We start from the raw sequence: 27,987 nt of genomic DNA on the forward strand, positions 1-27,987 counted from the left end.
CCGCACCCACCCAGCTGCCGATTGGCCTCTTCCCTTCAAAGGGTCGAGTTAAGAGACCTGCGGCACCTTAAGACACCTATCCTGCAGCAGAAAATTGTAATCGTCTTATTCTCTGGCACACTTCACGACATCTGTGAGTGAACTGCCCACGCTTTGTTATGTAATTCCTCTCGGAAGAAGGATCTCCAAAGATTCGGATCTCCAAAGATTTGACACAAATTGCGGGTCAGTATTGTTCTGTATGGGAATTCGTAAATTCAGTACTCAGCACGTGGTTGTTCTTTAAACAGTTACAAAAATAAATGTAGCCTTTATTACCAAGTAATAAAATAAAAGACATAATTAGCATAGAGAAGCAGGATGAGGTGATTAAATGAATAACAAGTGAGTGTTACTTTCTCTCTGGGGAGAGACTGGGTTTTAAGTATTACAGTGCCTAGCATCTAAGTGCACATATATATAAACCCAAATTCGTTTTAAGCAGAATTAGGAATTAGCAGAACAAGGAACTAGCCCCGCTAATATGTGGGTCAAGAGGGCCTGAGGAGTTCATGGGTCAAATGAGGGCTTCTGGTAAAAGAATAGAAAAGGGAAAGGAGTAAAGGCAGGAGACTGGTTCCATGAGTTTTGGGGGTTTTTAATACCTGACTAAAAAATAGTAGCAAACTCCTGGAAATATAGAATTGTAATAAGATTACTACATGATTAAAAGGAAGCCATGAAATAAAACAGCTTCCATTTTATTTTAAGAGCCAGGGTGGGAGCACACTGGTAATTTGGTCCTAACTCCTAAAATCATTTGACTTCACGGCTGCACTGCCCACATGGGAGCCTGTAAGCAGTGTAACAGGATAGATCCCCTGGATCCTATCTACAAACCCAGGCTCCTCCTAAACTAGCTGGATTCAGAGGGGAAAAAAAGCTGACCTGCATTACTGTATTACTCGGTAACAAGATACAATATGGTTCCATTATATAGTAAAGTCACTTACCAAACAAGATGTTCTCACAAAGCTAACTTTTTTAAAAAGCATGTAAAAATTATACATTTGTACACATACACACTATACTTTTTACAGTTCAAAAGACAGTCCAAATAGTTCAACAGCTCATTTAGTGCTTTTTTGGATTGTGTCCCCTTCCAGATTCTTTGTCTCTCCTTGGCTCTGCCCTAAGCTGACAGCATTCTGTCACATGATCTTCTAAATCAAGAAAGATGTTCATTTATCCCACCAAGCACAGTCTATCTGGGCAACTCCGGAGAGAGGTTTCTGCAAGGTCTGGTCTACACTGAGGCACACAGTTCTCACAGCGGGGAATAAAGTGGCATAAGAAGTATCATGACCACAGGAAACAGCCTTCCAGAGCAGGGTGAGTGCTCACACCTAGAGTGTCCAGTGCCCACCCATTAAAACCTACAAGGCACTCAGCAAAAGTTACTGAGTGTCCCATAAAGTGCGTTGCACTGGTTCTCAAAGGAAGTAAGCTGTTTCAGGAATCACCGGAAGAGAGTCACTTTGAACAGTGGTGCTTTGACAACTGTGCAAGAAGTCACTTGAACTCTTATAAAGAGAATTTTTAAGGGATCAATAGCCTCCCTGGAAAATTCAGGAAAGCCAGCAAGAGAGGGGATAGCTTTTATCTTTTCATAAAGTTCTTCTCCAGAGCTATTGAGGTTCTCTGTAGAGAGTAGATGTTCCGTTTCACCCTATCCTCCAGGGAGGAGGAAGATGCACTCTCCAGCTTCATGCGGCTAGGAAGACAGGAGAATATCTGTGAGTAACATATTTGTCAAGTGGTCACCTATCTGGCAGACTTAGAAGAAACAGGTTGCCAACCATAAAGCAGATGTAGAAACCTAAGCTCTTTTAAGCTCATATAGGTAACTTTGGAGTGGACTCCAACTGGAACTCAATTTTTTTAAACCAACGTCCAACAGGGAAAAGTTATCTGTTTTGAAAAACCAGGTAAAGCCTCATTGGAAAAAGGCCTCCTGAGCCATGAATTCTTACTTAAATGGAAAGCAAGGAGATCCAATGAAAATACCAATTCACTTCTCCTTCCTTCAAATCAGAAATACCCCACTGTCTAGCTAGATGCTGGGAGTAGTAACAAAGGTGGCCTGGAGGCTGATCTCCCCATTCTCACTGCACAGACATCGAAACACCAGGAACACAATGAATGAATCCGCTGCCCAGTTGCCTCCTTGGGACCACAGCCATGAAAGCCATCAGGCAGCAAGAAGATGCACTCACTGGGGGCGCCTGGATGGCTCAGTGGGTTAAAGCCTCTGCCTTCAGCTCAAGTCATGATCCCAGGGTCCTGGGATCAAGCTGTGCATCGGGCTCTCTGCTCAGTGGGGAGCCTGCTTTCTCCTCTCTCTCTGCCTGCCTCTCTGCCTGCTTGTGATCTCTGTCAAATAAATAAATGAAATCTTAAAAAAAAAAAAAAAAAAAAAAGAAGATGCACTCACTGGATAAACTTCCCATCCCTGGAGCCCAGCTTCTCCAGCCTCTGCTCCCGTTCATGATCCTTGGCGTGCCTCTTGAGGATGGTCAGCCTCTCTTCCTCCCGCCACTTGGCATTTTCCATCATCTCTTGACGTTTTCGCTCTAGTTCCTCCGATGAGAGCTTTCTGTTGAACACAAAAACCATCCTATCAGGTCTACTTCTCTCCCAGCAAAAACACCCATACAGTACAGGGACAACAAATTAGGTAGGACCCCAGGCTCTCCACCGCCCTGCTCTCTCTATGGAAATGCTCAACCCAGGGCCACCCTCAGCACGAGTCTCCTTCTTTCCTAATACCTTGGGCAGGTGGTTTCATCCAAATTTCAAAGACTTTCATACTCTCTCTCTCAGTAATCTCTGGAGTGGTATTTCTAAACATAAAATACAAAATATTCCGATTGTTTGCTCAACAACTTATTGAAGAACACAGGACTAAGTTAGCCATGTGACTGCTGACATCTACCATCTACCTACTGGATATGCTTAGAAATCCATGGACATAGCCCAGGAATACACCACTTTAGGCATAAGTTAGAATGCAGATGCCAGGGGCGCCTGGGTGGCTCAGTGGGTTAAGCCGCTGCCTTCGGCTCAGGTCATGATCTCAGGGTCCTGGGATCGAGTCCCGCATCGGGCTCTCTGCTCAGCAGGGAGCCTGCTTCCCTCTCTCTCTCTCTCTCTCTGCCTGCCTCTCTGTCTACTTGTGATCTCTGTCAAATAAATAAATAAAATCTTTAAAAAAAAAAAAAAAAAAGAATGCAGATGCCAGAAGAATTCAAGTCAATTCAACTTAATCTCAGAGTAGATAAGTCTTCTTTCCTGACACTCATGGCAAATGAAGTCAGAGGAAGAAGAGGAGGTGGTGAACCAGCTCAATCACTATTTAACAAGGTCAGAAATTCAAATCCATTGATTGTCAAATGGATGTGATAAGCCCATTTAAAAGATCCCCTTTTAAGAGGAAAAATATTTGGTGGAGTCTCATTAGGGAGTGGAGCTCAATTTTGAGACAGAAACTTAAGACACTAAAACTTAACATTTAGTTGTCTATAGTGAAATGACAATGCTTCATTTAAAAAAACCCATTAAATAAAATATATAAAACCACAAAGAGAATGGGAGAAGAGAGGACATTGGATAAAAGAGGTCTAAAAATTGTTGGAGAGGTGCCTGGGTGGCTCAGTGGGTTAAAGCCTCTGCCTTCGGCTCAGGTCATGATCTCAGGGTCCTGGGATACAGCCCCACATCGGGCTCTCTGCTCAGCAAGGAGCCTGCTCCCTCCCCCCACCCCCTGCCGCCTGCCTCTCTGCCTACTTGTTTTCTCTCTCTGAAATAAATTTAAAACTCTTTAAAAAAAAAATTGTCGGAAGAGGGAAGCAGATGAAGGGGTAGCAACTACTTTTCAGAGATTAGAGAAAACTCAGTCTCTTTAAGTGCCCAATACTAATCAGAAGCAAAATCCAGGAAAGGTTCAGAGACTGCAGGCACCAAGTAGCAGATGGCGGTAAAGTTGAAAACAAAGGGACTGATCTAAAGTCTATATGAGGAGCAATCAAGACACCCTGGGTCCTCATGCCTAACTTGGGGAAGCCAGAGATTGTTCTCCCAAACAAGACAGGAGGTCCTCCAGAAAGGAGACCCTTCTGGTAATTTCTGAAGAACTAAGCCAAACAGGAAATCAGGAGCTGCAGGCACATCGGGCACAGCAAAGGAAGCTGGCCGGGCCACCAGGGGTGAAAAGAATGTCTCCTAAAATGCCAGAAGCCAGAGTTAGAGCCATTGGTCAGGGAGCCAGAGGGTTTTTTCCTTCTATAGAAAAAAAAAAAATTTTTTTTAAGATTTTATTTATTTATTTGACAGAGAGAGATCACAAGTAAGCAGAGAGGCAGGCAGAGAGAGAGAGGAGGAAGCAGGCTCCCCGCTGAGCAGAGAGCCCAATGTAGGCTCGATCCCAGGACTCTGTGATCATGACCTGAGCCAAAGACAGACGCTTTAACCCACTGAACCACCCCAGAGCCCCACAAAAAAATTTTTAGGATGTATTTATTTATTTGAGAGAGAGAGAGAATGCAACAGGGGTAAGGAAAGAAAGAGAGAATCTCCCACAGATACCTCACTGAGTGTGGAGCCCAACATGAGGCTAGATCCCACAACCCCATGAGCATAACCAAGAGTCAGGCATTCAACTGAGTCACCCAGGCACCCCCCTTCTATAGAAATTTAATGGTTCTTGGGGGCCTGGGTGGCTCAGTCAGTTAAGCATATACCTTTAGCTCAGGTCATGATCCCAGGATCCTGGGATGGAGCCTTGTGTCGGGCTCCCCGCTCAGCAGGGCGTCTGCTGCTCCCTCTCCCTCTGCCTGCTGCTCCCCCTGCTTGTGCTCTCTCTCTCTTTGTCAAATAAATAAGATGTTTAAAAAAAGAAAAAAGGAGAAGAAATTTATTGGTTCCTGGCAAGAAAACCAAAGATACTGATATGCGTATCCCCAGCTAAAAACCAGTTCAAACCCAAACTCCCACCAGTAGATAAGTGCTGCCCACACACAATACAGTGATCTCAGCTTTAATTCCTTACTCTTACATATGAATAGACAGTGAAGTACCGCCAAACATTTCAGAAAAGCCTCCCACAGGAAAGAGACCAAAGGAAAAGTAAACGAAAGTATATGTAAATGAAAGATATTACAATGATAAAATGAGAAAGGTTTTTATTTTATTTTTTTTAAGATTTTATTTATTTGTCAGAGAGAGAGAGAGGGAGAGAGAGGGAGAGAGAGCGAGCACAGGCAGACAGAATGGCAGACAGAGGCAGAGGGAGAAGCAGGCTCCCTGCCGAGCAAGGAGCCAGATGTGGGACTCCATCCCAGGACGCTGGGATCATGACCTGAGCCGAAGGCAGCTGCTTAACCAACTGAGCCACCTAGGCGTCCCAAGAAAGGTTTTTATTTTTTATTTTTATTTATTTTTTAAAGATTTTATTTATTTGACAGGGAAAGTACAAGCAGGGGGAGTGGCAGAGGGAGAGGGGGAAGCAGACACCCCGCTGAGCAGGCAGCCCGGTGTGGGACTTGATCCCTGAACCCTGGGTTTCCAACCTAACCCAAAGGCAGTCGCTTAGCCAAATGAGCCACCCAGGTGCCCGAGAAAGGTTTTTAAAATGGAACAATCAAACATAAAAGAGCTCTCAGACATTAGGGAAGGGGCACCTGGGTGGCTTAGTCCATTGAGTGCCTGCCTGACTCTTGGTTTCAAGTGATCAGCTTGCGGGCTCTGGCTAAGCAGGGAATCTGCTGGAGATTCTCTCCCTCTGACCCCCGCCCCCAAAATAAATAAATTTCTCTAAAATAAGTAAATAAAATATTTCAAAAATTATAAAAGTGCTGTGTTGCCTGTAAAAAAATTTGTAATTTCAAAAGCAATGGAAAATATTAAATGGGAATCCCACAAGACCCCAAAAAAATTTTACAAGAAAAAAATAGTCTTATCCTGTAAAAATTGCTTTTTTTTAAAAAAAAGGTCTTATTTAATCATTTTATTTCATTTTATTTATTTGACAGAGAGAGAGATCACAAGTAGGCAGAGAGGCAGGCAGATGTTGTGGGGGGCAGGCTCCCTGCAGAGCTGAGAGCCCGATGCAGGGCTTGATCTCAGGACCCTGAGCCGAAGGCAGAGACTTAAACCACTGAGCCACCCAGGTGCCCCTTTATTTAATCATTTTGAGAGAAAGAGAGCTCACAAGCAGGGAGCAGGGCAGAGGGCAAAAGTGAGAACCTCAAGGACTCCCCACTGAGCATGAAGCCCTATCTGGGGCTCAATCCCAGGACTGTGAGACCATGACCTGAGCTGAAATCAAGAGTTGGACACTTAACCAACTGAGCCACCCCATCAAATTTTGGTGGCCCCAAAACTGCTTTAAATCGAGCACCTTAGCACAAAAGAGAAGCTTCATCTTTTCAGCTGTTTAGAGCCGTTTTCGACCACCAATTAAAAGAAAACATACACACAAAAGAAAACACATGCATTTAAAAATTCTGACAAAATTCCCCATTACAGCCATAATTTTTCTCTTTTTATCTTAATTCACCATCATCTTAATTACATAAAGCAACCTCAACCACCTGGAACACCAAACCAAAATGGACAATGAGATCACAAAATCTATGTACTAAAGTTTCTGTGCTTTTACTGATGGGAGAGAGAGGTCTTGAGGGTTCTAACCCATTTAAATCACAAAATTCGGGGCGCCTGGGTGGCTCAGTGGTTAAATCCTCTGCCTTCGGCTCAGGTCATGATCTCAGGGTCCTGGGATCGAGTCCCGCATCAGGCTCTCTGCTCAGCAGGGAGCCTGCCTCCTCCTCTCTCTCTCTGCCTGCCTCTCTGCCTACTTGTGATCTGTCTGTCAAATAAATTAAAAAAAAAAAATCGTAAAAAAAAAAATAAATCACAAAATTCAACACAAATTCTAAGGGGGATAAAAAAAGGCTGATAAAGTATGACCAACTAAAGTGATGACAGATGGCAAAAGGGACAGAACGACCAGGATCTGAAAAAGCATAGTCACACGCTGACCGAGAGCCTTAAAACACAGAAACAAATACATATGTTCATGAGCATTGACTGGAGGAGCAGAATGACCTCCAGCCCAGCTGAAAAACTGTCACCAGAGAAAGATGAAATTCTACAAATTCTACAAATTCTACAAAACATACTCTGGTGAGGAAAGGAAACATATAACATATTTTAGAAAGTTGTCAGTCAAGATGAAAACGTTTAAGAAAGTTTCTGTTTCTTAGAAACTTCAGGAATCAGGGGCGCCTGGATGGCTCAGTCGTTAAGCGTCGACCTTTAGCTCAGGTGATCCCAGGGTCCTGGGATCGAGCCCTGCATCGGGCTCCCTGCTCAGTGGAAAGCCTGTTTCTCCCTCTCTCATGCTATTCTTTCTCCCCCTGCTTGTGTTCCCTCTCTCGCTGTGTCTCTCTGTCAAATAAATAAATAAATAAATAAATAAAATTAAAAAAAAAAAAAAAGAAAAAGAAACTAAACTTTGGGAATCAGGCAATCAAGAGTTAAAAGGGACCTGTAGAGTCTGCACTATTTTTAACATAGTGAATACAAGAGGTGGTGCAGACTCCCAGCTGTCCTCAACATTGGCTGCCTGTTGAAGTCACCGGGGAGCCTTAAAAATACTGATGTCTGCCCCCACCACCCAAGATCATGATGTTATAGGGCTGGGCTGTAGCCAGGTAATGGAACTTTTTTTAAGCTGCCCAGATAATTCTACTATGTAGCCAACTTGTTTGGGCAGTAAAAGGAAGTTCACAAAAGTTGCCCGGCTCCTCTAGACTTCTATAAAGAGCAAGACTCCTACAGACAGTCTTTCGTGGGCAGAGCCAACTCCCCTCAGGTCCCAGGGCCGCAGGGCCCAGGGCCGCAGGCCCCTGTTCTGTCTGACCCACTCCACACCCAGCTCCAACACAGAGTCCATCTTAGGGTGTCTGCCCTCAAGGACAGCACCCTGCTTCCCCCTTAGCTGATGCCTCAGGAAAGGAACACTCTCTAGGGAAAAGCTTCTCTGTGGAAATCTCTTGTGAGAATCAACACGTTTACAGATGTTCAGAGACAGTCACTTAATCAATTGTTCATCAAGGTAAAACTATTACTTTGTCCTTCCAATGTGCCTTGCAGGGAAGGGAGGTGGGACAGACTGTTATGACAAGAAGAATAAAAGTTGATTATCCACCTGCCCTGGTTTAAGCCACTCCTAGACTCGGGCCCAGGGAGTCTGCAGTTCAGGTCCGGGCCTCCTGACTCACCTGGTGTATCCAGGGGCGTGCCGCCTTTGGTAGACCTCCTTTTTAGGTGATGGGCTCTTAGTTCGGCCTCTCTCTCTTCTGTTGACCTTAGAGTTGTGCCTGTGACAGACGCACAGAGGGCAGACAGGAGAAAAGCCTTTTCAACACAGGGGCTTTTATCATGTCCCTCAAATAATGGGAGAAAAGCTAACGGTCTTAGAATTATAATCCAAACTGAAGAGAACAGAGGGCAGAAGTAGAAGAAAAGCAAACACATAAAGATACATAAGATTTGATATTAGACTCACTCCGAAGATTCTACATAGATCAATCTGTAGTTCTAGGGGCCTGAGATTTACATTGAGGTGGCTGGTGGCAGGAGGGCAGGGGTGGACAGACACACATTATAAAGGAGATAAAGCAAAGACATTTGGAAAAATTAATGAGCAGACATCAGCAAAAGCAAATACCTGCTGTGACCAGCCCCACATTTATAGGCCATTTCCCAGTGAATTCCCACACTCACGCTTTGCTTGGCCTCGGGGACCGTGACCTTCTGCCTGGGGATCGAGAACTCCTGTCCCGGGCCCCTGCTTCTCGGGTGCTCTTCTTGTTGGCATGTCTGGGAGGTGAGTGGGAGGAGCTTCTGGACCTGGAATAATTCTTCAACCCGTGCGTTCCCTTTTGCTTGGCCATCGGAGAACTCTGCGCTCCCTGGCTATGGTAGGAGTCCCTGATCTGTAGCATCAAGGAAAGGAAGAGAAGGTATTCATAGAGGCATCTGTAGCTCCGGAGAAAACGCAGTGAAACAAGGAAATCAATGAGCACTGTGGTTCTGTAAGAAGCCAAGCGGGCGTACTGCGCCCACCACACAGTTACCCCAGAGAAGCACTCAAACTTAGCAAAGTTCTCTGCAGAATCCCCTCAGAGCATGCGTCCCAGCAGCCACCTGCACTGCCTGACTCTTCACCACGGCCCGGGCAGCCGCAAGAGACAGCACGGAGACCGGGACCTAAGGTTAAACCTACTAAAGAGAAGAGGAATCTAGAGGGACGTCCACCTGTCAAAAGCCATCAACCTAGAAGCCTAAAATGCCTGCGTTTCGTGGAAATTATCGGCAGAGGGAGAGGCCGAATGCCTAAGGCCCCACTGGTGGTGTAGGGTCTCTGCTCAGAGGACCCTGAGCCCCAGCCAGAGGCTCAGGGATAAAGAATGGGCCAGCTCCCCGGCAGCCCCCACCCTGGCGGCCCAAACTCCCGCCTTCCCTCATGATGTCGGGCGGGCTGCGGGAGATGCTCTCTGTCCAAACAGGCTCTCAAGCAAACACATTCTACAGCCCATGGTCACCCCCCGAGATGCTCACAGCCTTACCTGTAAGCCATATCCCGGGGCTCTGGACAGCAAAGGGGAAGAATCTGCCACCTTCTTTTGAGATCTAAATGATTCAAACACATAGTCACTGAAGCAGAAAACACCTCAAGGCCCAGTTTCAATCTCACGCTGAAGCGTGCTTCCTGCTCTGGACATGACCTTTCCCGCTGGTGCAGTCGCCCGGCAGCGTGGCTGTCTATGTGCACTGTCTGCTGGAGGACGTGTCAGCACAGCCATGTTTTTCCTGTGAAAATCCGTGGGCCTGGCTTTTCAGCCCCAACGCCTGAACACGTTCTCCTCTGGCCTCGTGCTGCTATTCTGGGGACTAAGAGTGAGTCAGCAGCGACAGTGCTCACTGCTCCCACAGAGAAGACACACAGAATGGGCCCAGATGGGCCCATTAATGCATTTTTTTAAAAAAAAGGAAAGAAAAGAAGGCTACATAAAATCCACTTCCATCTTGGAAAAGTCACCAGCCGAAATGAAAGTCACATCTAGGAGGGCTGTGCTGAGACCTACATGATCAGCTCCGAAAGGGGCTTCACCCAGACCTCCAATCGGCGTGGGTGCTGGGTGATGAGTTCTGTGGGCCAGGGGGCCCACATGAGAGTGCTCACCCCTGAAACCCCAGTGCCTGGCAGCTCCCCACACAAAGCACAGTCCGTGACTATCCGGAGAATGAATGAGTCAATGAGTCATGGTGGGGGGCCTGCCTCCACGTGCTCACCTCCCCCGGCTGCGCTCCTCCTCGCTACTGCAACCATCACTACTGGAGCTTCTGTGCTTATGTTTCTTGTGCTTCTTTTTCTTCTCCTTCTTTTTCTTCTTCTCCTTTTTTTCCAGACTCATCTGCAACTAGAAAATAGGCAAAACATAGACAGGCAAGATCAGGGAGGGCCCTGAGGGGCCTGGTTCACGCCCACACTACCTGACTCTGTACCTCTGGCTTTACAGCGGTCTGAGATGCTAGCAGAGCTTCCTGTCAACAGGAGGAGGGCAAGTGCTAACCCAGCAGTGCACAAGCACCCCCTGGACCCTGGAGCGGAATCTCAGGGGCGGGGCTAAGGATCTCTTCGTAAACCATCCCCAGAGCCCAGGCCTCAAAATTTCCAATTGGTCAGAAGAACTCCAACTCCACTGAAAGCCATCAGGGACTGCAAGATCAATTTTTACATTTTCCTTACCAACTAACCCAAAACACAATCACACGGTCCGTCCCGTGAATGATAAATGGGCCCTAGGGGGTTGACATCACGTGATCTCTTGAACACACCGTATGACCAAGATTTCCACAGCATGTCCCATACACCTCATTTCTTAAAAAACTGACCTCACATGCTGCTTTTCCAACCAAGTAACATAAAGGAGGGAATCATTCTGCTTTCCCGCTCATGAAGTGAGAGTGAAATGCGAGAAGTTCTCAGGTTAGGTACCTACAGGATCCTACTAGTGCTTATTTGACACACTACTTACCAATTCTTTGATTTTCTTCATTTTCACAGGATTATTCAACACCTCTCTTTTTTTCTCCTCCTCCTTCTTCCTAAAAAAAAAAAAAAAAAAAAAAAAAAAAGGAAATGATAAAAAATCATGACTCTCTCTTTTGGCAAGGGGATTAAGTCATTCACTCTACTCTCCACCAAGTCTACACAGCGATCTTTTTTTCCAAATGCACACGGAAAGGCTCTGGGTGGAAAGCTGCATGGTGTTGTGGAAGCCTTCGGGTTTATTCCTCAAACCTACAGAAGGGACTGAATGCTGGGGGGCAAGGCCACACTACGTCCCTGTGGTAGAGAAGAGCATGTGTGGGCTGTTCCTTGGTAGGCTTTATGCTCAGGGCTTCCCAGCTGGTTGAGTAAATGGGGGGGAGGGCATCCTGTGTATCAACTGGCTGCAGCATTTCAATGCCACCTGCACTACTTAGCACGACAACCAGCTGGGAAACAAAGAGAATAGATTCCTCTTTCAAGAAGTCTTACTCTAGGGGCGCCGGGGCAGCTCAGTCGGTTGAGTGTCCGACTCTTGATCTCAGCTCAGGTTGGGATCTCAGCGTCATGAGAGAGTGCCTTGCATCTAGCTCCACACTCAGTGGGGAATCTGCTTGAGATTCTCTCTCTCCCTCTGCCCCTTTCCCACCTCTCTAAAATAAATAAAATCAATCTTTAAAAAAGAAAAAAAAGGGGCGCCTGGGTGGCTCAGTGGGTTAAAGCCTCTGCCTTTGGCTTGGGTCTCGGTCCTAGGGTCCTAGGATCGAGCCCCGCATTGGGCTCCCTGCTCGGCGGGGGGCCTGCTTCCCTTCCTCTCTCTCTGCCTGCCTCTCTGCCTACCTGTAATCTCTTCCTGTCAAATTAAAAAAAAAAAAAAAGAAAAAGAAAAAAAAATTCAGGCCCCTGAGTGGCTCAGTAGGTTACATGTCAGCCTTTGGCTCAGGTCATGATCCCAGGGAAACCTGCTTCTCCCTCTGCCTGTCACTCCCCCTGCCTGTGTGCTCTCTCTCTTTCTGTCAAATAAATAAATAAAATCCTTAAAAAAAAAGTTCTTACTCTCATTTATTGCTCATGAGGGTAAACTGGTCAGCCTCCATGGAAGATAATTTGGCAACACTTATCACAGCCTGTGTGCTCTTTAATCCTATAAATTCTTAAGAATTTGTGGGGCGCCTGGGTGGCTCAGTGAGTTAAAGCCTCTTCCTTCGGCTCAGGTCATGATCCCAGGGTCCTGGGATGGAGCCCTGCATCAGGCTCTCTGCTCAGCAGGGAGCCTGTTTCCCCTTCTCTCTCTGCCTGCCTCTCTGCCTACTTATGATCTCTGTCAATTAAATAAATAAAATCTTAAAAAAAAAAAAAAGAAAAAGAATTTGTTACTGTAAGGATATAATCTAGGAAGGTCTCTACAAAGCTGTCCACATTATAACAATGAAAATTTGGAAACAAGTTAGGGCCCAATAAGAGAATATTAATCAATAAATTATGGTATATCCACATAACGCAGACATAAAAAGAACAGTACTATAAAAGCACAGTTAATGACATAGAAAGATGTCTCCTATATTTAACGTGGTGAAAAAAAGGAGTTTATAAAATAATACGCATAATATCTGTACATCAATGTTCAGAACAAACATTATTCACAACAGCCAAAAAGGGGGAAAAACCCAAACGTCCATTGACAGATGAAGAGACAAACAGAATCTGTATGACAGAGTATTATTCGGCCTTAAGAAGGGAGGAGGGCGCCTGGGTGGCTCAGTCGGCTGAGTGACTGACTATAGACTTCGTCTCGGGTTGTGGGTTCGGGCTCTTCGCAGGGCTCCCCGCTCAGCAGGGAGTCTGCTTGAGGTTCTCTCTCCCCCTCTGGCCCTGGCCCTGCTCTCCTGCACTCTCTAAAACACATAAAGTCTCAAAAAAAAAAAAAGGAGGGGTGGAAGAAATTCTGACACATGCTATAAGGCGGATGAACCTGTGAAGACCTTATGCTGAGTGAATAAGCCAGTCCCACAAAAATATAATTACTGTGCGATTTCCCTCATGTGAGATTCCTAGAAGAGTCAAGCTCACAGACACAGGAAGTGGTATGGTGGTTCCCAGGGGCTGGGGGGAGGGGAAACATGGACTTCTTGTTTCATGGGTAAAGAGTTTTCAGTTTTGCAAGGTGAAAAACTCCTGAAGATGGTTGGTCCTGATGGCTGCCCAATAGGGTGAATGTACTTATTGCCACTGGGCTGTACACTTACAGGTGGTTAAGACTGTAAATTTTACAGGGTGCCTGGGTGGCTCAGTTGGTTAAGCGACTGCCTTCGGTTCAGGTCATAATCCTGGAGTCCCGGGTTGGAGTCCCGCATCGGGCTCCCCACTCAGCAGGGTGTCTGCTTCTCCCTCTGACCCTCCCCATCTCGTGCTCTCGCTCTCATTCTCTCTCTTTCAGATAAATAAACAAAATCTTTAAAAAAAAAACAACTGTATATTTTATGTTAGACTTTATGAACCACGATTTAACTAATTAAGAAGCTAACAAAATGGGAGAAAAAATTTGCACATACATACACAGTATCATTACATACATCTATGTGATATTTTTACCATGTAAATACCTTTAAAATTTTTTCAAAATTAGAAATATAAATGACAAATGTTTTTCGATGTTCAACCTTATACACCTGAAATAAAATGCTGCAAATTAAACCAAAAAAATTAAGAGGCACAGCATGAGTTGGCTCCCAAAACACAACTCTACTTCGATATGTTACATATTAGAGTTTTAAGGAAGATTCTAAGGTTTCTTCTTCTTTTTTTTTTTTTTAAGATTTTTATTTATTTATTTGACAGACGGAGATCACAAGTAGGCAGAGAAGCAGGCAGAGAGAGAGGAAGAAGCAGGCTCCCTGCTGAGCAGAGAGCCCAATGTGGGGCTCGATCCCAGAACTCTGGGATCATGACCCAAGCCGAAGGCAGAGGCTTTAACCCACTGAGCCAAAAAAAGGGGTTGGGGAGTTAGAAGGCCTGCTCACCCACCTATCCTGCTCTGTACATAGCCCCAAATTCCCAAGAAGCTGCCAGCCTTTCTCACCATGCTTCTAACTCCTATTTTGTTCAAAGGCCAAGGGTAAATGAATAATCTGGTCTGGTCTGGTCCACCTGCCATCTCTTATCACATGGCCTACATAAGAAGCCCTTGATGGATCCTCCTTCCCAACATCAGGGGAACCAAATGGAGACAAAGCGTTTTACAGGGCAGGAAAAAGCCAAGAGGAAACCAATTGCAAAGCCAAGCAACTCTGGAAAAAAAAAAAGCAAACCCTTCCTAGCCCGTCATCAGTACCTGATGATGAAGAGTGGGTCCTCCCGGATTTTGCTGGCCATGTCAAGAAGGGAATTGGCACCGGAAGGGGCAAAAATGGAGCCTGGGAGTAGTCCAGTCTCCGAAGAACAGCCTGCCTCCTTCTCCTCCATCTTCTCAAAAACGTACTTGTCAATGGGGCGCCCCAGCAAGTACTCATCGCGGTTCACCATCCCGCCAGGACCCTGATACATCCAGTCCAGTTTTTCCTCTTTTTTCCTGGTTCAAGACAAAAAAACACAATCAGGAAATGTCAACTCTTACAGACCTACACATACCACTGAGGATGAGGGACAGAGGACTCCAGCTGGTCGGAGCCGGACCGGCTCTCCAGGTGCCTCGCAGGGCTACACCCTGAGCTCCATGTGGCGCACGGAAAGACCCGGGGCTGGTCGGCATGGAGCTCACCATTCAGTGGAGATCGTTTCCACACATTTGATGCCATTTCTGTGGAGAAAATTATCCCTCAACCTGGGGCGTGGACATTTGCTCAGGGCTTCTCAAGCCTCCTTTACCCAGCCTGTAGGTTATGCTTTTATTCTGAGGCAAACCGGAAACCATACACAGATTCTGGATCATCTCATTACCTAGAATGATATCAATGACCGCATACGCAGTTGTGCGGGGTGTGTTTGGCTGTGGGTTGTCACATGGGCATAAGCAGCAATTCTTCACTTGGGAAGATCATGAGAAAAGACCAGAGGTGACTGAATAAGTTAATTATGCTTTCAAGCCAAAAGAGGGGGAGCCAACTTATGTCCAATGTTTGCCAAACAAATATTGCCCTGAGGTTCTGAGAGAAAAAAGAATGGAAAATCGAACAAACCTCACACAACAGACAGTAAAAGCTGACTGACTGTGGCTGACTGACTGACAAGTGCCTGTGTGGAAGGGCCGAAACCACACTCACGCTGCAAGAGGCAAAGTAGTTTCATCAAAACAGTATTATCTGTAACATTAACTTCAATGTTTTTCGAATATGGCTTCTTAACAGTTGTGTATTTTCACTTAGAATTCTACAACAACTGTAAGCATAAAGAATGTCTTCCTAAGTTATGTCTTTTGGACATTTTTTCTTTTTTTAAGTATTTTATTTATTTATTTGACAGAGATCACAAGTAGACAGACAGGCAGAGAGAGAGGGGGAAGCAGGCTCCCAGCTGAGCAGAGAGCCCAACATGGGGCTCGATCCCAGGACCCTGGGATCATGACCTGAGCCAAAGGCAGAGCTTTAACCCTCTGAGCCACCAAGGCGCCCCTGGACATTTTTTCTTAAGATTTTATTTATTTGAGAGAGAAAGAGTGCACATGGGGCAGGGGACAGGATAGGGGAGGAACAGAGATAGGAGAAGCAGACTCCCCACTGAGCAGGGAGAGCTACATGGGCCTTGATCCCAGGACTCGGAGATCATGACCTGACCTGAAAGACAGACACTAATTGACGGAGCCACCCAGGTGCCCTGGTTTAAAACATTCTTAATAAAAATGTCCAGGGGTGCCTCAGTGGCTCCGTTGGTTAAGTGTCCGACTCTTCATTTTGGCTCAGGTCATGATCTCAGGGTTGTGGGATCAAGCCCTGCATCAGGCTCTGCACTCAGCAGAGAGTCTGCTGGAGACTCTCTCTCTCCCTCCTTCCCTCCCCACACTCACGCTCTCTAAAATAAATAAATAAATAAAATCTTAAAAAAAATAGTATTTTAAACCAATAACGGAGGGGCATAACCCTTTAGTTTTAGTTTGTTGTTTTTTTTTTTTTTTCCTATTAAAACGATCGGTTTGAAAAACACTATAGAATTAAGAACTGATTGTGGGCCACTGCTGTCGGGCTCCACCCAGCTTGTGTGGCCTCATTCACATCACTGGAGTCAAGATGGAGGAGTAGAGTGAGGGCCATGCCCTGTGGGGGGCCTTTATGATGAGTATCATAGATACTGGTATCTTTCAGGCAATTAAAGGTTCTCACCATTCTCCAGGTGGAATAAACCAGAGACTTCAAGGGAGTTTGAGAGCTATTAAAATCAGGCCTCCACAGCTGGGCAGTAGCTTTACAGTTGAGGGAGGTCTGTTTTCCACCACTAACTGTTGAAGGGTTCAAGCGAGGGGCAGGAAGATCTCTGGAACTCCATCACAGGTGCTGCCTTAACAGGAGCCACACTGGCAGCAAGAAATGGACCAGAGGCCATGGCTGTTGGGTCAGCTGTGATGGGCGCTCTAAGGTTTAACTGGAGGAGCTGGTATCTGGTGGACAAGACTTGCCTTTGTGCAGTTTCCCAGGGGTCCTCAGTCTGCTGAAGACCCCTCCCCCAGCTGCCTTCAACCCAGTTACCATCCTCACCATTGGAGACTATGGACAATGCCAACAGGACTTCTTTCCCAGGATTTCTTGAACAGGATAAGTTGTAGTTCAAGAAGGATTTGGGAAGACCAAGGCATCAGAAGAGTGCATGGCACAAAGTTAAGTACTAAATCAGCACTATCTGGTCCTTCTATTAGCTGTGTAGGTGTTTCTCTCTCCTACCAGGTTTCCTTAAACTCCTAGGTAGCTGGGACCATAGTGTACTCACCTATGAATCCCAGACAACTGCCTAATGATCGTATGTTCCATGTGTGCTGACTTAGGGTCAACGGATCTTGAGCAGGGCGGTCCTTTTTGAAAGGAAAGGAGGTCTTGGGGATTGGGTCAGAGGAACTTTCAAAGGACATGTCAAAGACGATCGGAAGGACCATGCCTTTGCATGCCTGCCACTAACAGGGACGGGGAAGCTGAGGAAAGATGATGCACGTATCCATTTGTAAACATTTACTCTGCTACGTCCGAGGAGCCAGACAGTTGAGGAAGGGCAGAGGATGACAAAGATTCAGGCAGCCAAGCCACTCATAAGCTTCTGGATGAGGCACAGACGTCTGCGCATTGCCAAGCGGTGCTGACAAGAGCTAAGCATGTCCTGAGGGGACTCAGAGAGTCACCACATGAAGGTGACAAGCGGCACTGCAGGAATGAAGACAATGTGACAGAGCATAAAAGGAAAGGAGCAGCTGGGAGATGAGGGAGAAGCTAAGTAAGTGAAGGAAAGAGAAGACCTGACTGGAAGACGTAGAAGGATGATCTACCTGTAGGCCAGGGAGCAAAGACGTCTCTGGGGAAGGCTAACTGGGTCAAATATAGAGGAAAGGATATTAAAAAATGAAGACAGGGGTGCCTGGGAGGCTCAGTAGGTTGAGCGTCTGACTCTTGATTTCAGCTCAGGTCCTGATCTCAGGGCCGTGGGATCAAGCCCCGAGTCAGGCTTCATGCTGGAGTCTGCTTGAGATTCTCTCCCTCTGCCCCTCCCCTCACTCATGCACGTGCACTCTCTCTCTTAAACAGAGAAATAAATAAATGCATACATACATACATACATAGAATCAATCTTACAAACAACCAAAAACAAAAACAAAAACCAAAGACAGATAATTTTATAAAGTAGTATTTTCATGGCTCTGTTGAGTCTTGAAGGGACCCAACAAGTACCAGTCCTACTCAGGCCCTCTAGTAAGAGAACACACTGAATTGCCGAGCTCCAGGGCTGCAGGACTTGGTCTGGTTCCACCACTACCCAGCTGGGTAACTATTTCTGTGCATGCAAGTTACTTTCCTATCCCATGTCTAAAATAGAGCTAGTAACCACCATCTCTCACTGTTAACTCTGAGATTTTTTTTAATTTTTATTTTTAAATATTTTTTTAAAATTTATTTATTTGGGGCGCCTGGGTGGCTCAGTGGGTTAAAGCATCTGCCTTTGGCTCAGGTCATGATCTCAGGGTCCTGGGATCGAGCCCCGCATTGGGCTCTCTGCTCGGCGGAGAGCCTGCTTCCTCCTCTCTCTCTGCCTGCTTCTCTACCTACTTGTGATCTCTGTCAAATAAATAAATCTTTTTTTATATATATATTTTTTAGATTTTTTATTTTTATTTTTTTTTATTTGACAGACAGAGATCACAAGTAGGCAGAGACGCAGGCAGAGAGAGAGGAGGAAGCAGACTCCCCGTCGAGCAGAGAGCCCAATGCGGGGCTCGATCCCAGAACCCTGGGATCATGACCCAAGCCAAAGGCAGAGGCTTTAACCCACTGAGCCACCCAGGCGCCCCTTTTATTTCTTTATTTAACAGAGAGATCACAAGTAGGCAGAGAGGCAGGCAGAGAGAGAGGGGGAAACAGGCTCCCTGCTGAGCAGAGAGCCCAATGTGGGGCTCGATCCCAGGACCCTGAGATCATGACCTGAGCCGAAGGCAGAGGCTTAACCCACTGAGCCACCCAGGCGCCCCTAAATAAATGAAATCTTTTAAAAAAAAAATTTTATTTATTTGACAGAGAGAGAGATCACAAGTAGGCAGAGAGGCAGGCAGAGAGAGGGGGAAGCAGGCCCCCCCGCTGAGCAGAGAGCCTGACACAGGCCTCAATCCCAGGACCCCAAGATCATGACCTGAACCGAAGGCAGAGGTTCTAACCCACTGAGCCACCCAAGCGCCCTTAATTTTTATTTTTACAGATTTTATTTATTTGACAGAGAGAGAGAGAGCACAGCAGGCGGAATAGCAGAAGGAGAGGGAGAAGCAGGCTCATGGAGCAGGGAGCCTGATGCAGGACTTGATCCCAGGATCCTGGGATCATGACCTGAGCTAAAGGCAGAGACACTCAATGAACTGAGCCACTTGGGCACCCCAACTCTGAGTTTTTAGATGAGAAGATACTTGGGGGGAAAGCCACGTAAAATCAAAATGATCTTGGGGTGTCTGGGTGGCACAGTCAGTTGAGCAAACGACTCTTGGTTTTGGCTCAGATCATGATCTCCGGGTCCTGGGATCAAGCCCCACATTGGGCTCCAGGCTCAGCGTGGAGTCTGCTTGAGATATTCTTTCTCTCTCTCTCTCTCCCCCCCCCCGCCCCCTGCCCCTACCACTCATGCTGTCTCTCTCTCTCAAATAAATAAATCAAATCTTAGGGGGAAAAACAAGGCAAGATGATCTATAGAATTTTTATTGTTGCTATCATTAAAGATATGGACCCGGTTCTCAATGGAGGCTGCCCATTAGGATCACCAAGAGCTCTTAAAAGATACAGATGTCCTTGCCTTCTGTACCCCCTGCTATTCTTTTTTTTTTTTTTTTTTTTTTTTTTTGACAGAGAGATCACAAGCAGGCAGAGAGGCAGGCAGAGAGAAAGGAGGAAGCAGGCTCCCTGCTGAGCAGAGAGCCCAATGTGGGGCTCGATCCCAGGACCCTGAGATCATGACCGGAGCCGAAGGCAGTGGCTTAACCCACTGAGCCACCCAGGCGCGCGACCCCCCCCACCCCCCGCTATTCTTAGGGAACCACTCCAGTCTTTAATCTTCCAAGAACATTCTAAACTGCAAAGGTTGAGAAACACTGGTATAGACCGCAGTCTAGAACATGTAATTTTCTAGCATTTCAGTAAATACAAAAGCAACACTCTATTGCGAAGAGCAATTTGGACAACCAGGATAATAGGTGTACTGAGGTTTCTATTTGTTCCGAGTGATGTGTTATAAACATAGAAAAGATGATCTAACCCATGAAAGTGAATCATTACATAGTAAAAGGATTCTACTGGCATTTTATAGGATAAATTAAAAGCATCCCACTGTGCAAAGACCTATACAAGCATGAGACAGACAAACAGATGATTAAAGACATCTGCAAGTAAATACCCAAAAAAAAGGACATCCATGCTGACCTTTGTGTTTTATGTTGGAGGGTATGTGAGGGGGCCAAAAAAAAAAAAAAAAAAGAGAATATAAAATCAACTTCCGGCGCCTGGGTGGCTCAGTCATTAAGCGTCTGCCTTCAGCTCAGGTCATGATCCCAGCATCCTGGGATCGAGCCTCACATTGGGCTCCCCGCCCAGCAGGAAGCCTGCTTGTCCCTCTCCCACTCCCTTCTCGCTGTGTCTCTCTCTGTCAAATAAATAAGTAAAATATTTTAAAAAATAAAATAAACTTCCTCCTATTCACAACAGATAAGCAGGCCTGAGGGTCAGCAAAGGATAAATGTTTAACTCTCAGCTCTTAAGCTGTTTGTCTATAGTCCCACCTCATTAACTAGAATCTGCAAAGCCCACATTTCTGATACATCAGGCATGCTGTGTAATATCAGGCAGATATAAATAAACAAATATAGATATAAATAAAATATTTTAAAAAATAAAAATAAAAATCCTAAAACTATTTTTTTTGTTTTTTTGTTTTTTTAAAGATTTTATTTATTTATTTGAAACAGAGAGAAAGAGATCACAAGTATGTAGAGAGGCAGGCATAGAGAGAGAGAGGAGAAAGTGGGCTCCCCGCTGAGCAGAGAGCCCGATGCGGGCCTCGATCCCAGGACCCTGAGATCATGACCTGAGCCGAAGGCAGAGGCCCAATCCACCGAGCCACCCAGGCGCCCTGTTATTTTTTTTTTAAGGATTTTATTTATTTATTTGACAGACAGAGATCTCAAGTAGGTGGAGAGGCAGGCAGAGAGAGAGAGGAGGAAGCAGGCTCCCCATTGAGCAGCCCGATGCGGGGCTCGATTCTAGGACCCTGAGATCATGACCTGAGCCAAAGGCAGAGGCTTAACCCACTGAGCCACCCAGGCGCTCCAATCCTAAAACTATTTTAAAACATTCCAAGTTTCACACTTGAGTCAGAGTAGCCTTCTCCCCAATCCGGTGTCCTGAAAGAATGTGACTGTCACCATGCCTAAGTTCCATAATGTCACTTCCATGTGTAAGTTGCACATACACACACCACCCTGAATGCCACCGATTCTCCTGTCGTTAAGTATTAAGGAAAAGCCCTAGATGCCCAATGGGGACAGTATGCCACACACCACCCAGGAGACTTACCCACAAGGACATGAACAAAGAGAAGGACAATATCGATTACTTTGATTTTAGTGTGTGTGTTGTTTTCACTAAATTTAAGAATGCACCGTATGGGGCACCTGGGCGACTCGGTCAGTTAAGCGTCTGCCTTCGGCTCAGGTCATGATCCCAGGGTCCTGGGATGAAGCCCCATGTCAGGCTCCCTATTGAGCAGGGATCCTCCTTCTCCCTCTCCCCCAACTTGTGTGCTCTTTCTCTCTCTCTGTAAAATAAATTAATAAAATCTTTTTTTAAAAATGCACTATATATACATTTTATACTTTTCATCTTTCTCAGAATACATCTGCTACCACCTTATTGTAGGAGATGGACAGGATGACGGTCCCCTGCTGCCCCTAGCCTATATTCTACATGAGGAAACTGAAGTAGGGTGAAATGGAGTGGGACTGTCCACTGTCACACAACTTTTCCTGACAGACACGATGCACCAGCTTCCACGAGGCCTCACTATCCCCCTCCCGTGAGTCCATGAACAAACAGAAGCAGGACTGAGGCCGAGGCACACTCGGAGAGGTAGGGTGGAAGCAATCGTCCTCAGGCCTGCTTATTAAGTACCAGGCATGTGCCAGGCCTACACTAAGCCCTTTCCACGCTCTCTCATCTGTTTCCCCCACAAATCTTGGGAATCAGGTACTCTCGCTCCGCTGGTTCCTCTGAGATAACTGAGCCCCCAAACTTGCTCCCAGGGGACACAGTTAGGCTAATACACGCAAAGCCAGCCTGAGGTCGGACTGACTGAGCCCAGGTCGGGCTGACTCCAAAACCCAAGCTCCCAGCCAGCAGCTCTAAGCAAGGGATGCAGGCCAGCCTCAGCCCCGCCGCCCCACTGCGGCCTCAGCCTCTCACTCACTTGACAGCCCCGACGTCCTCAGCGTAGCGCTGCATCTCCTCCCGGGCCCGCTCCTCCCGCAGCTCCCGCTGCAGCTCCTCGATCTTCTTCCGCTCAGCCTCATGCTTCTGCTCGGCCTTCCACACCTTCTCCACATTGCGGAGGGTCTGTGGGTGCCAGCTCTTCTTCAGATTCTGTGGTGGACGAAAGGGGGGAGAAAACAACACAGGCGGTGGGTGCGTGGGTGGGTATGCCGCCCCCCATTCCCTGCTCATGCCCAAGCACACATCTAAGGGCAAGATGTCCTGCACAATGGCAAGGTTGACACCCGATAATCTCACACATCTGGGGGAGGTTTGTTCAAGTATATAAAGCTTCAAGATAGGGGCTCCTGGGTGGCTCAGTCGTTAAGCGTCTGCCTATAGCTCAGGTCATGATCCCAGGGTCCTGTGATCAAGCCCCACACTGGGCTCCCTGCTCGGCGAGGGGCCCACTTCTCCTTCTCCCACTCCCCCTGCTTGTGTTCCCTCTCTCACTTATCTCTCTAAGTCAAATAAATAAAATCTTAAAAAAAAAAATAAAGCTTCAGGATAGAACAGGCCTTTTCTGGATTCCCTTTGAACACTTTCAGCTTGAAATGCTTATGGATCAGACTTCCACTGGCCATGCCTGAAATAAGGGGTGGTGATGACAGGGGGAATGGGCGGAGAGGTGGGAAGGTAAACTCTGAAAGGCAACAGAACTCTAGTGCGTTTGGCAGGAGACATTCTTTTTTATGAACACATCTTCTGCTCCTTGAGTCCAGTTAGCCGGCCTTCACCTTATGTGGTTTACATCCCCATCAAGTACCTCTTTCAACCTCCCTTCCCAGGAATCTCCCCTCAGTTCCAATCTCCCCTTCACGGGGCACCCTGAAGCACCTCAAGAATGCTTCTCCTCTCCCCTCTCCCCATAAGCCACTGTTCTGGTTCAGCTGCCAACCAGGGAAGGTTTCCTGGAAGAAGTGACATCTCATGATAATTACGATTTAGCCCAGTGATGTAGGAAGCAGGGATGAGCAGGGGTAGGTTTCCAGAGAGAAGAGCACACACAACTACAGGCCCAGTGGTGAGAAAGAACATAGCACAAGTGATTCTGTGGGGCTAAAGAAGGCATGCAAGCTGGTGAGGAGGGGAGTCCAAGATGAAGCCGATGAAGCCAACTAAGCCAACTAAGAAAGAAACAGACTAAGAGCCTTATAAAGCATGTTAAGGGAGTGGGCTTTATCCTGTGGACAGTAAGAAACACTAAACAGTCATATGCAGGTGACAGGCATGACTAGCTATCGTGTTTAGAATGCACTGGAGAGGGGCGCCTGGGTGGCTCAGTGGGTTAAAGCCTCTGCCTTCGGCTCAGGTCATGATCCCAGAGTCCTAGGATCGAGCCCCACATCAGGCTCTCTGCTCAGCAGGGAGCCTGCTTCCCTCTCTCTCTCTGCCTGCTTCTCTGCCTACTTGTGATCTCTCTCTCTGTCAAATAAATAAATAAAATCTTAAAAAAAAAAAAAAAAAGAATGCACTGGAGAGGGGCGCCTGGGTGGCCCTGTCAGTTAAGCGTCTGCCTTTGGCTCAGGTCATGATCCCAGAGTCCTGGGATCGAGTCCTACATCAGGCTCCTTGCTCAGCAGAGAGCGTGCTTCTCCCTTTTCCTCTGCCACTCCCCCTGCTTGTGCTCTCTCTCTCTCTCTCTCTCTGACAAATAAATAAATAAAATCTTTAAGAGAAAAAAAAACAAAACAGTATGCACTGGAGAGGGCAGAGACTGAGGACCAGGAGACCAGTTAAGAGGCCTAAATGAGAAAACCTACACAAAGTTCCTGGGGTATAAAAGGTATTCAGGCAAAGAGGGCTGGCCTTTTTTCTTTTCCACCTTATCCTTCTTTTCCCTTCATCAGGTTGCTCAGTCCACTATCTCTCCCCGTCTCTGGCCTTGTCCTACTGGTCTCCCTCTCCCTCCTTCAACACAGGTGATTTTGCCCCCCAGGAAACATTTGGCAGTGTTCAGAGAGATTTTTGGTTGTCCCAAATGAAGGAGAAAGGCGCTAGTGGCATCCAGTGGCTAGTGGCCAAGGACGCTGCTAAACATCCTACAACGCGCAGGACCCCCACCCACCCACCACCCAAAAGCAGAACAAAGAGTTATCCCACCCAAAATGTCAACAGCACCAAGGCTGAGAAACCCTGAACTAGAGCTTTCCTGTCCCTGACTGCCATTACCTGAAGAATACACTAAACTGGGGCACCTGGGTGGCTCAGTCAGTCAAGCGTCTGCCTTTGGCTCAGGTCATGATCTCAGGGTCCTGGGATAGAGTTTTCGAACTCCCTACTGGGCGGGGGGGGGGGGGGTCTGCTTCCCCCTTTCCCTTTGCCCCACCTCTACTCGTGCTCACTCAATCTCTTTTTCTCTCTCTCTCATAAATAAATAAATAAAAAGAATACACTAAGCTGTATGAATCCTGGAGTCTTGGAAAGCATTCTAATCAACAACACCTGACAAATTCCAATACAGATCCTGGACAGGTGGCAAAATCTGTTTGCTGATTCAGTCAGCAACACTTTAAAGGGGTTAGCGTTTTTCTGATCTTGCACCATGCTCTTATGGCTCCTTTGCCCTATCTGGAGCTCAGCACCCTACAGATGAACTATACAGTTCAAGAGAAATTCCCACGTAACTTATATTAAGTGCAATAATTCAGAATACAGCTCTGTCACTACAGATCAGAATATAGCACTGAAGGAGGAGTGGAAGCCAAAGACGTGGATGTGAAAAGATAACTTCAGGTTTAAAACAGATATGGCTCAGGGGCGAAGACAACGGGGTAAGACCACTCCTACTACAGCCCAAAACATGACTAAACTCCCAGCTGAGGAAGAGAGAAGTGCCCAAGACAAGATATACAAAATAAAGCCCGCGTGACTTGTTATCTGCCTCCTTTCAGAGGCATGGTTCCACCACCACCACCCTCTCCCGGGCCTTCCTAGAATTTCCAGCCGGGAAAGGCCCCAGCAACAAACACATAAACACCAGTCGCCACGGTTGGCGACACACGTCGCACACGTTTCCAGGTCCCTGCCTGGCCCCTCCGTGACCCCAGAGATCGGTCCCCTCTCCGAGGCTACAGCTCCCTTCGTACGAAAGCACGGCCGTGTAGCCATGGTCACCCACTTCCACACCCTCCAATTTCCGTCCCCAATCCGGGTCGGTCCCCGGTTCCGTCCTCCCCCGCCCAGGTCTCCCTCACTTACCAGATCTCCGCCCCCCATGACAGCGGAGAAGTTTCGTCTCTACGCGGACCTGCAGGGCTCAGGAGGGATCGAGAGGAAACGCAGAGAAACAGCTCAGCTGCGACCTGGCTACCACTTTTACTGCCCGATCCAGAGCCCACTTCCGGGAGGGCGTCCTATTACTGCGTCGGAGTCGCAGGACGATGACGTTCAGCACTTTGTCGCGCAGTGCGGTGTTAGCGTCACGGGCAGTCTCACAGCGTGGGGCCCAGATCTCGCGGCGCCTGCGGTCCGGTTTTGGCCACCTCTGTTGGCACCTCACCGGGTTTCCCGAACCCTGTGTTGAAACCGCGCTGCTCCGGCCACTTAGAGTCGGCTGGGGCCCCGCCCCGCCGGCCTGTTGCCATGGCAGCGCGCCAGGACATTCACCCCGCACCCCCTAGGCGTCACTGCCAATTTGCCTAGTTCGCCTCCACCCAGCCCTTCCCGCCCACACCGGCCTGTAAGAAACGCTTTTCAAACCCACACTCCTCTGCCAGCTCCACTCAGCGTCCGCTCTTACTCCCAGCCTTATCGAGGGAAGTAGAAAGCGTCCCGCAGACATTCCATCGGCGTCCCGGCACCAAACCTTTATTATTTTTTTATTGGCTGAGGCCCACCCACATTAGGCTTTCTACCCAAAAGGCGGGGCTCAAACTCGCGACCCTGAGATCAAGAGCCTGCTCTACCCACTGAACCAGCCAGGCGCTCCTTCCTGCACCAAACCTTTAGAATCTGCCAGCTTCTCCTTTTCCTTTCCCTTCATTTATGCTGGAAGAGGCGTCCTTCTTAAGTCCTGACGGTTCATCAGCTCTGGACCCCTCCATCTGGGATTACAGATACCTTCCTCTATCCCGTGGCGCCTTCAGGACTGGCCCTTTGTCATCAGCATTTTTTTTTTTTAAGATTTCATTTATTTTTTTTTTAAAGATTTTATTCATCTATTTGACAGAGATCACAAGTAGACAGAGAGGCAGGCAGAGAGAGAGAGAGAGAGAGAGGGAAGCAGGCTCCCCGCCGAGCAGAGAGCCCGACGCGGGACTCGATCCTAGGACCCCGAGATCACGACCCGAGCCGAAGGCAGCGGCTCAGCCCACTGAGCCACCCAGGCGCCCCAAGATTTCATTTATTTTTTAGAGAAAGAGAGAGTGAGCTCGAGGAGGCGGAGAGGGACAAGCAGACCCTGAGCTGCCCAGCATGGGGCTGGATCTCAGGACTCTTGAGATCATAACCTGAGCTGAAACCAAGTGGGCTGCTCAATCATCTTGGCCACCCAGGAGTCCCTGTTTTCAGCATTTTTTTTTTAAAGATTATATTTATTTGAGAGAGAGAAAGTGTGAGAGGGGAGAGGTTCGAGAGAGAAGCAGACTCCCTCTTGAGCAGGGAGCCCAATGTAGGACTGGATCCCAGGACTCCAGGATCACAACCCAAGCCGAAGACAGTAGCTTAACCAACTGAACCGCTCAGGCGCCCCTGTTTTCAGCATTTTAGATGCACTCAACTGACCCTTTAAAAAAAAAAAAAAATGGTTAAACAACCATGTCTTTCCCCCAGCTACTCCACTCTCTCTCTTAACCAAACTCTAAATGGGCTGCCTCCACTCAGGAGACGAGACAAGATGCCTCCCTCCACTTCATCTTCTGCTTAACCTCAGGCCTCCATTCAGCTATTTTCCCCCCATGATCTTCAGTAACCCCCCCATACTTAAATCAAAAGCCACATTGCATACTCATTTGACTTCCCCTAACCTTTGAAGGTATTGAGTACCACACTCCCCTCTTCAAAACATTTTACACGTGACTTCTCTGTACCACTCTTTAGATTATTGTTTTATTCTCTAGTCCCTTCTCAGGGAACATTTTGTTTCTACTTCTTTTTGCCTCTTCATCTTGCTCTAGGTTCTGTCTTGGGTCTTTTCACACTAAATGCTCTCCCTGGGTGATCTCACCTACTCATAGGGCTTCAGTTACCATCTATATACTAATGGATCCCAAATTCATTATCTCCAGTCATATTTCTCTCTCAATCTCCAGGGTTTTAAACCTGACTAGTAGATGTTTCCAGTTGGACATCTGGGAGGCACAGAAACTGAACTCATTGCCTAACCTAACCGTATTCCCCCAATCCAGCTCTTTTCTCCCCTGTAACCACTGTTTCTCCATTTCAACGTCATGCAAAACCTCTCCCTCTCCTCCAACATCCAATCAGTCAACAAGATCCTCGCTGCTAAACGTCTCTCATGCCTATCCACATCTCTGTTACTATTCACCATGAGCCTGGTTCAGGTTCCATCATCCCTTCTCTGCGAAGTGTCATTTCCTCACTTTCAGGTGAATCCCTTACCCATCTATGTACTCCTTTATAGCTAAGAGTGATCTCTCTAAAATGCAAATGTGATGTATCAATCCCCATGCCCTAAAACCC

General features: G+C 47.1%; 1 protein-coding gene across 1 annotated transcript; it reads right to left on the minus strand.

Annotated features, from left to right (window-relative positions):
- Positions 1 to 212: 212 nt before the first annotated feature.
- On the minus strand, positions 213 to 25,896 carry LOC111151677 (pre-mRNA-splicing factor CWC25 homolog). Its single transcript, XM_022509811.1, has 10 exons — positions 25,546 to 25,896; positions 22,283 to 22,455; positions 14,493 to 14,729; positions 11,148 to 11,217; positions 10,402 to 10,529; positions 9,675 to 9,738; positions 8,830 to 9,041; positions 8,325 to 8,423; positions 2,474 to 2,635; positions 213 to 1,753 (listed from the first exon to the last, which is right to left on the minus strand). The coding sequence occupies exons 1-10, from the start codon at positions 25,561 to 25,563 to the stop codon at positions 1,639 to 1,641; spliced, it is 1,278 nt and encodes a 425-aa protein (XP_022365519.1). The 5' UTR covers positions 25,564 to 25,896; the 3' UTR covers positions 213 to 1,638.
- Between the last annotated feature and the right edge of the window lie 2,091 nt (positions 25,897 to 27,987).

Source organism: Enhydra lutris, unplaced genomic scaffold (genome assembly GCF_002288905.1).
Source record: "Enhydra lutris kenyoni isolate GAN:26980312 unplaced genomic scaffold, ASM228890v2 scaffoldscaffold26, whole genome shotgun sequence".
Taxonomy (NCBI): domain Eukaryota; kingdom Metazoa; phylum Chordata; class Mammalia; order Carnivora; family Mustelidae; genus Enhydra; species Enhydra lutris.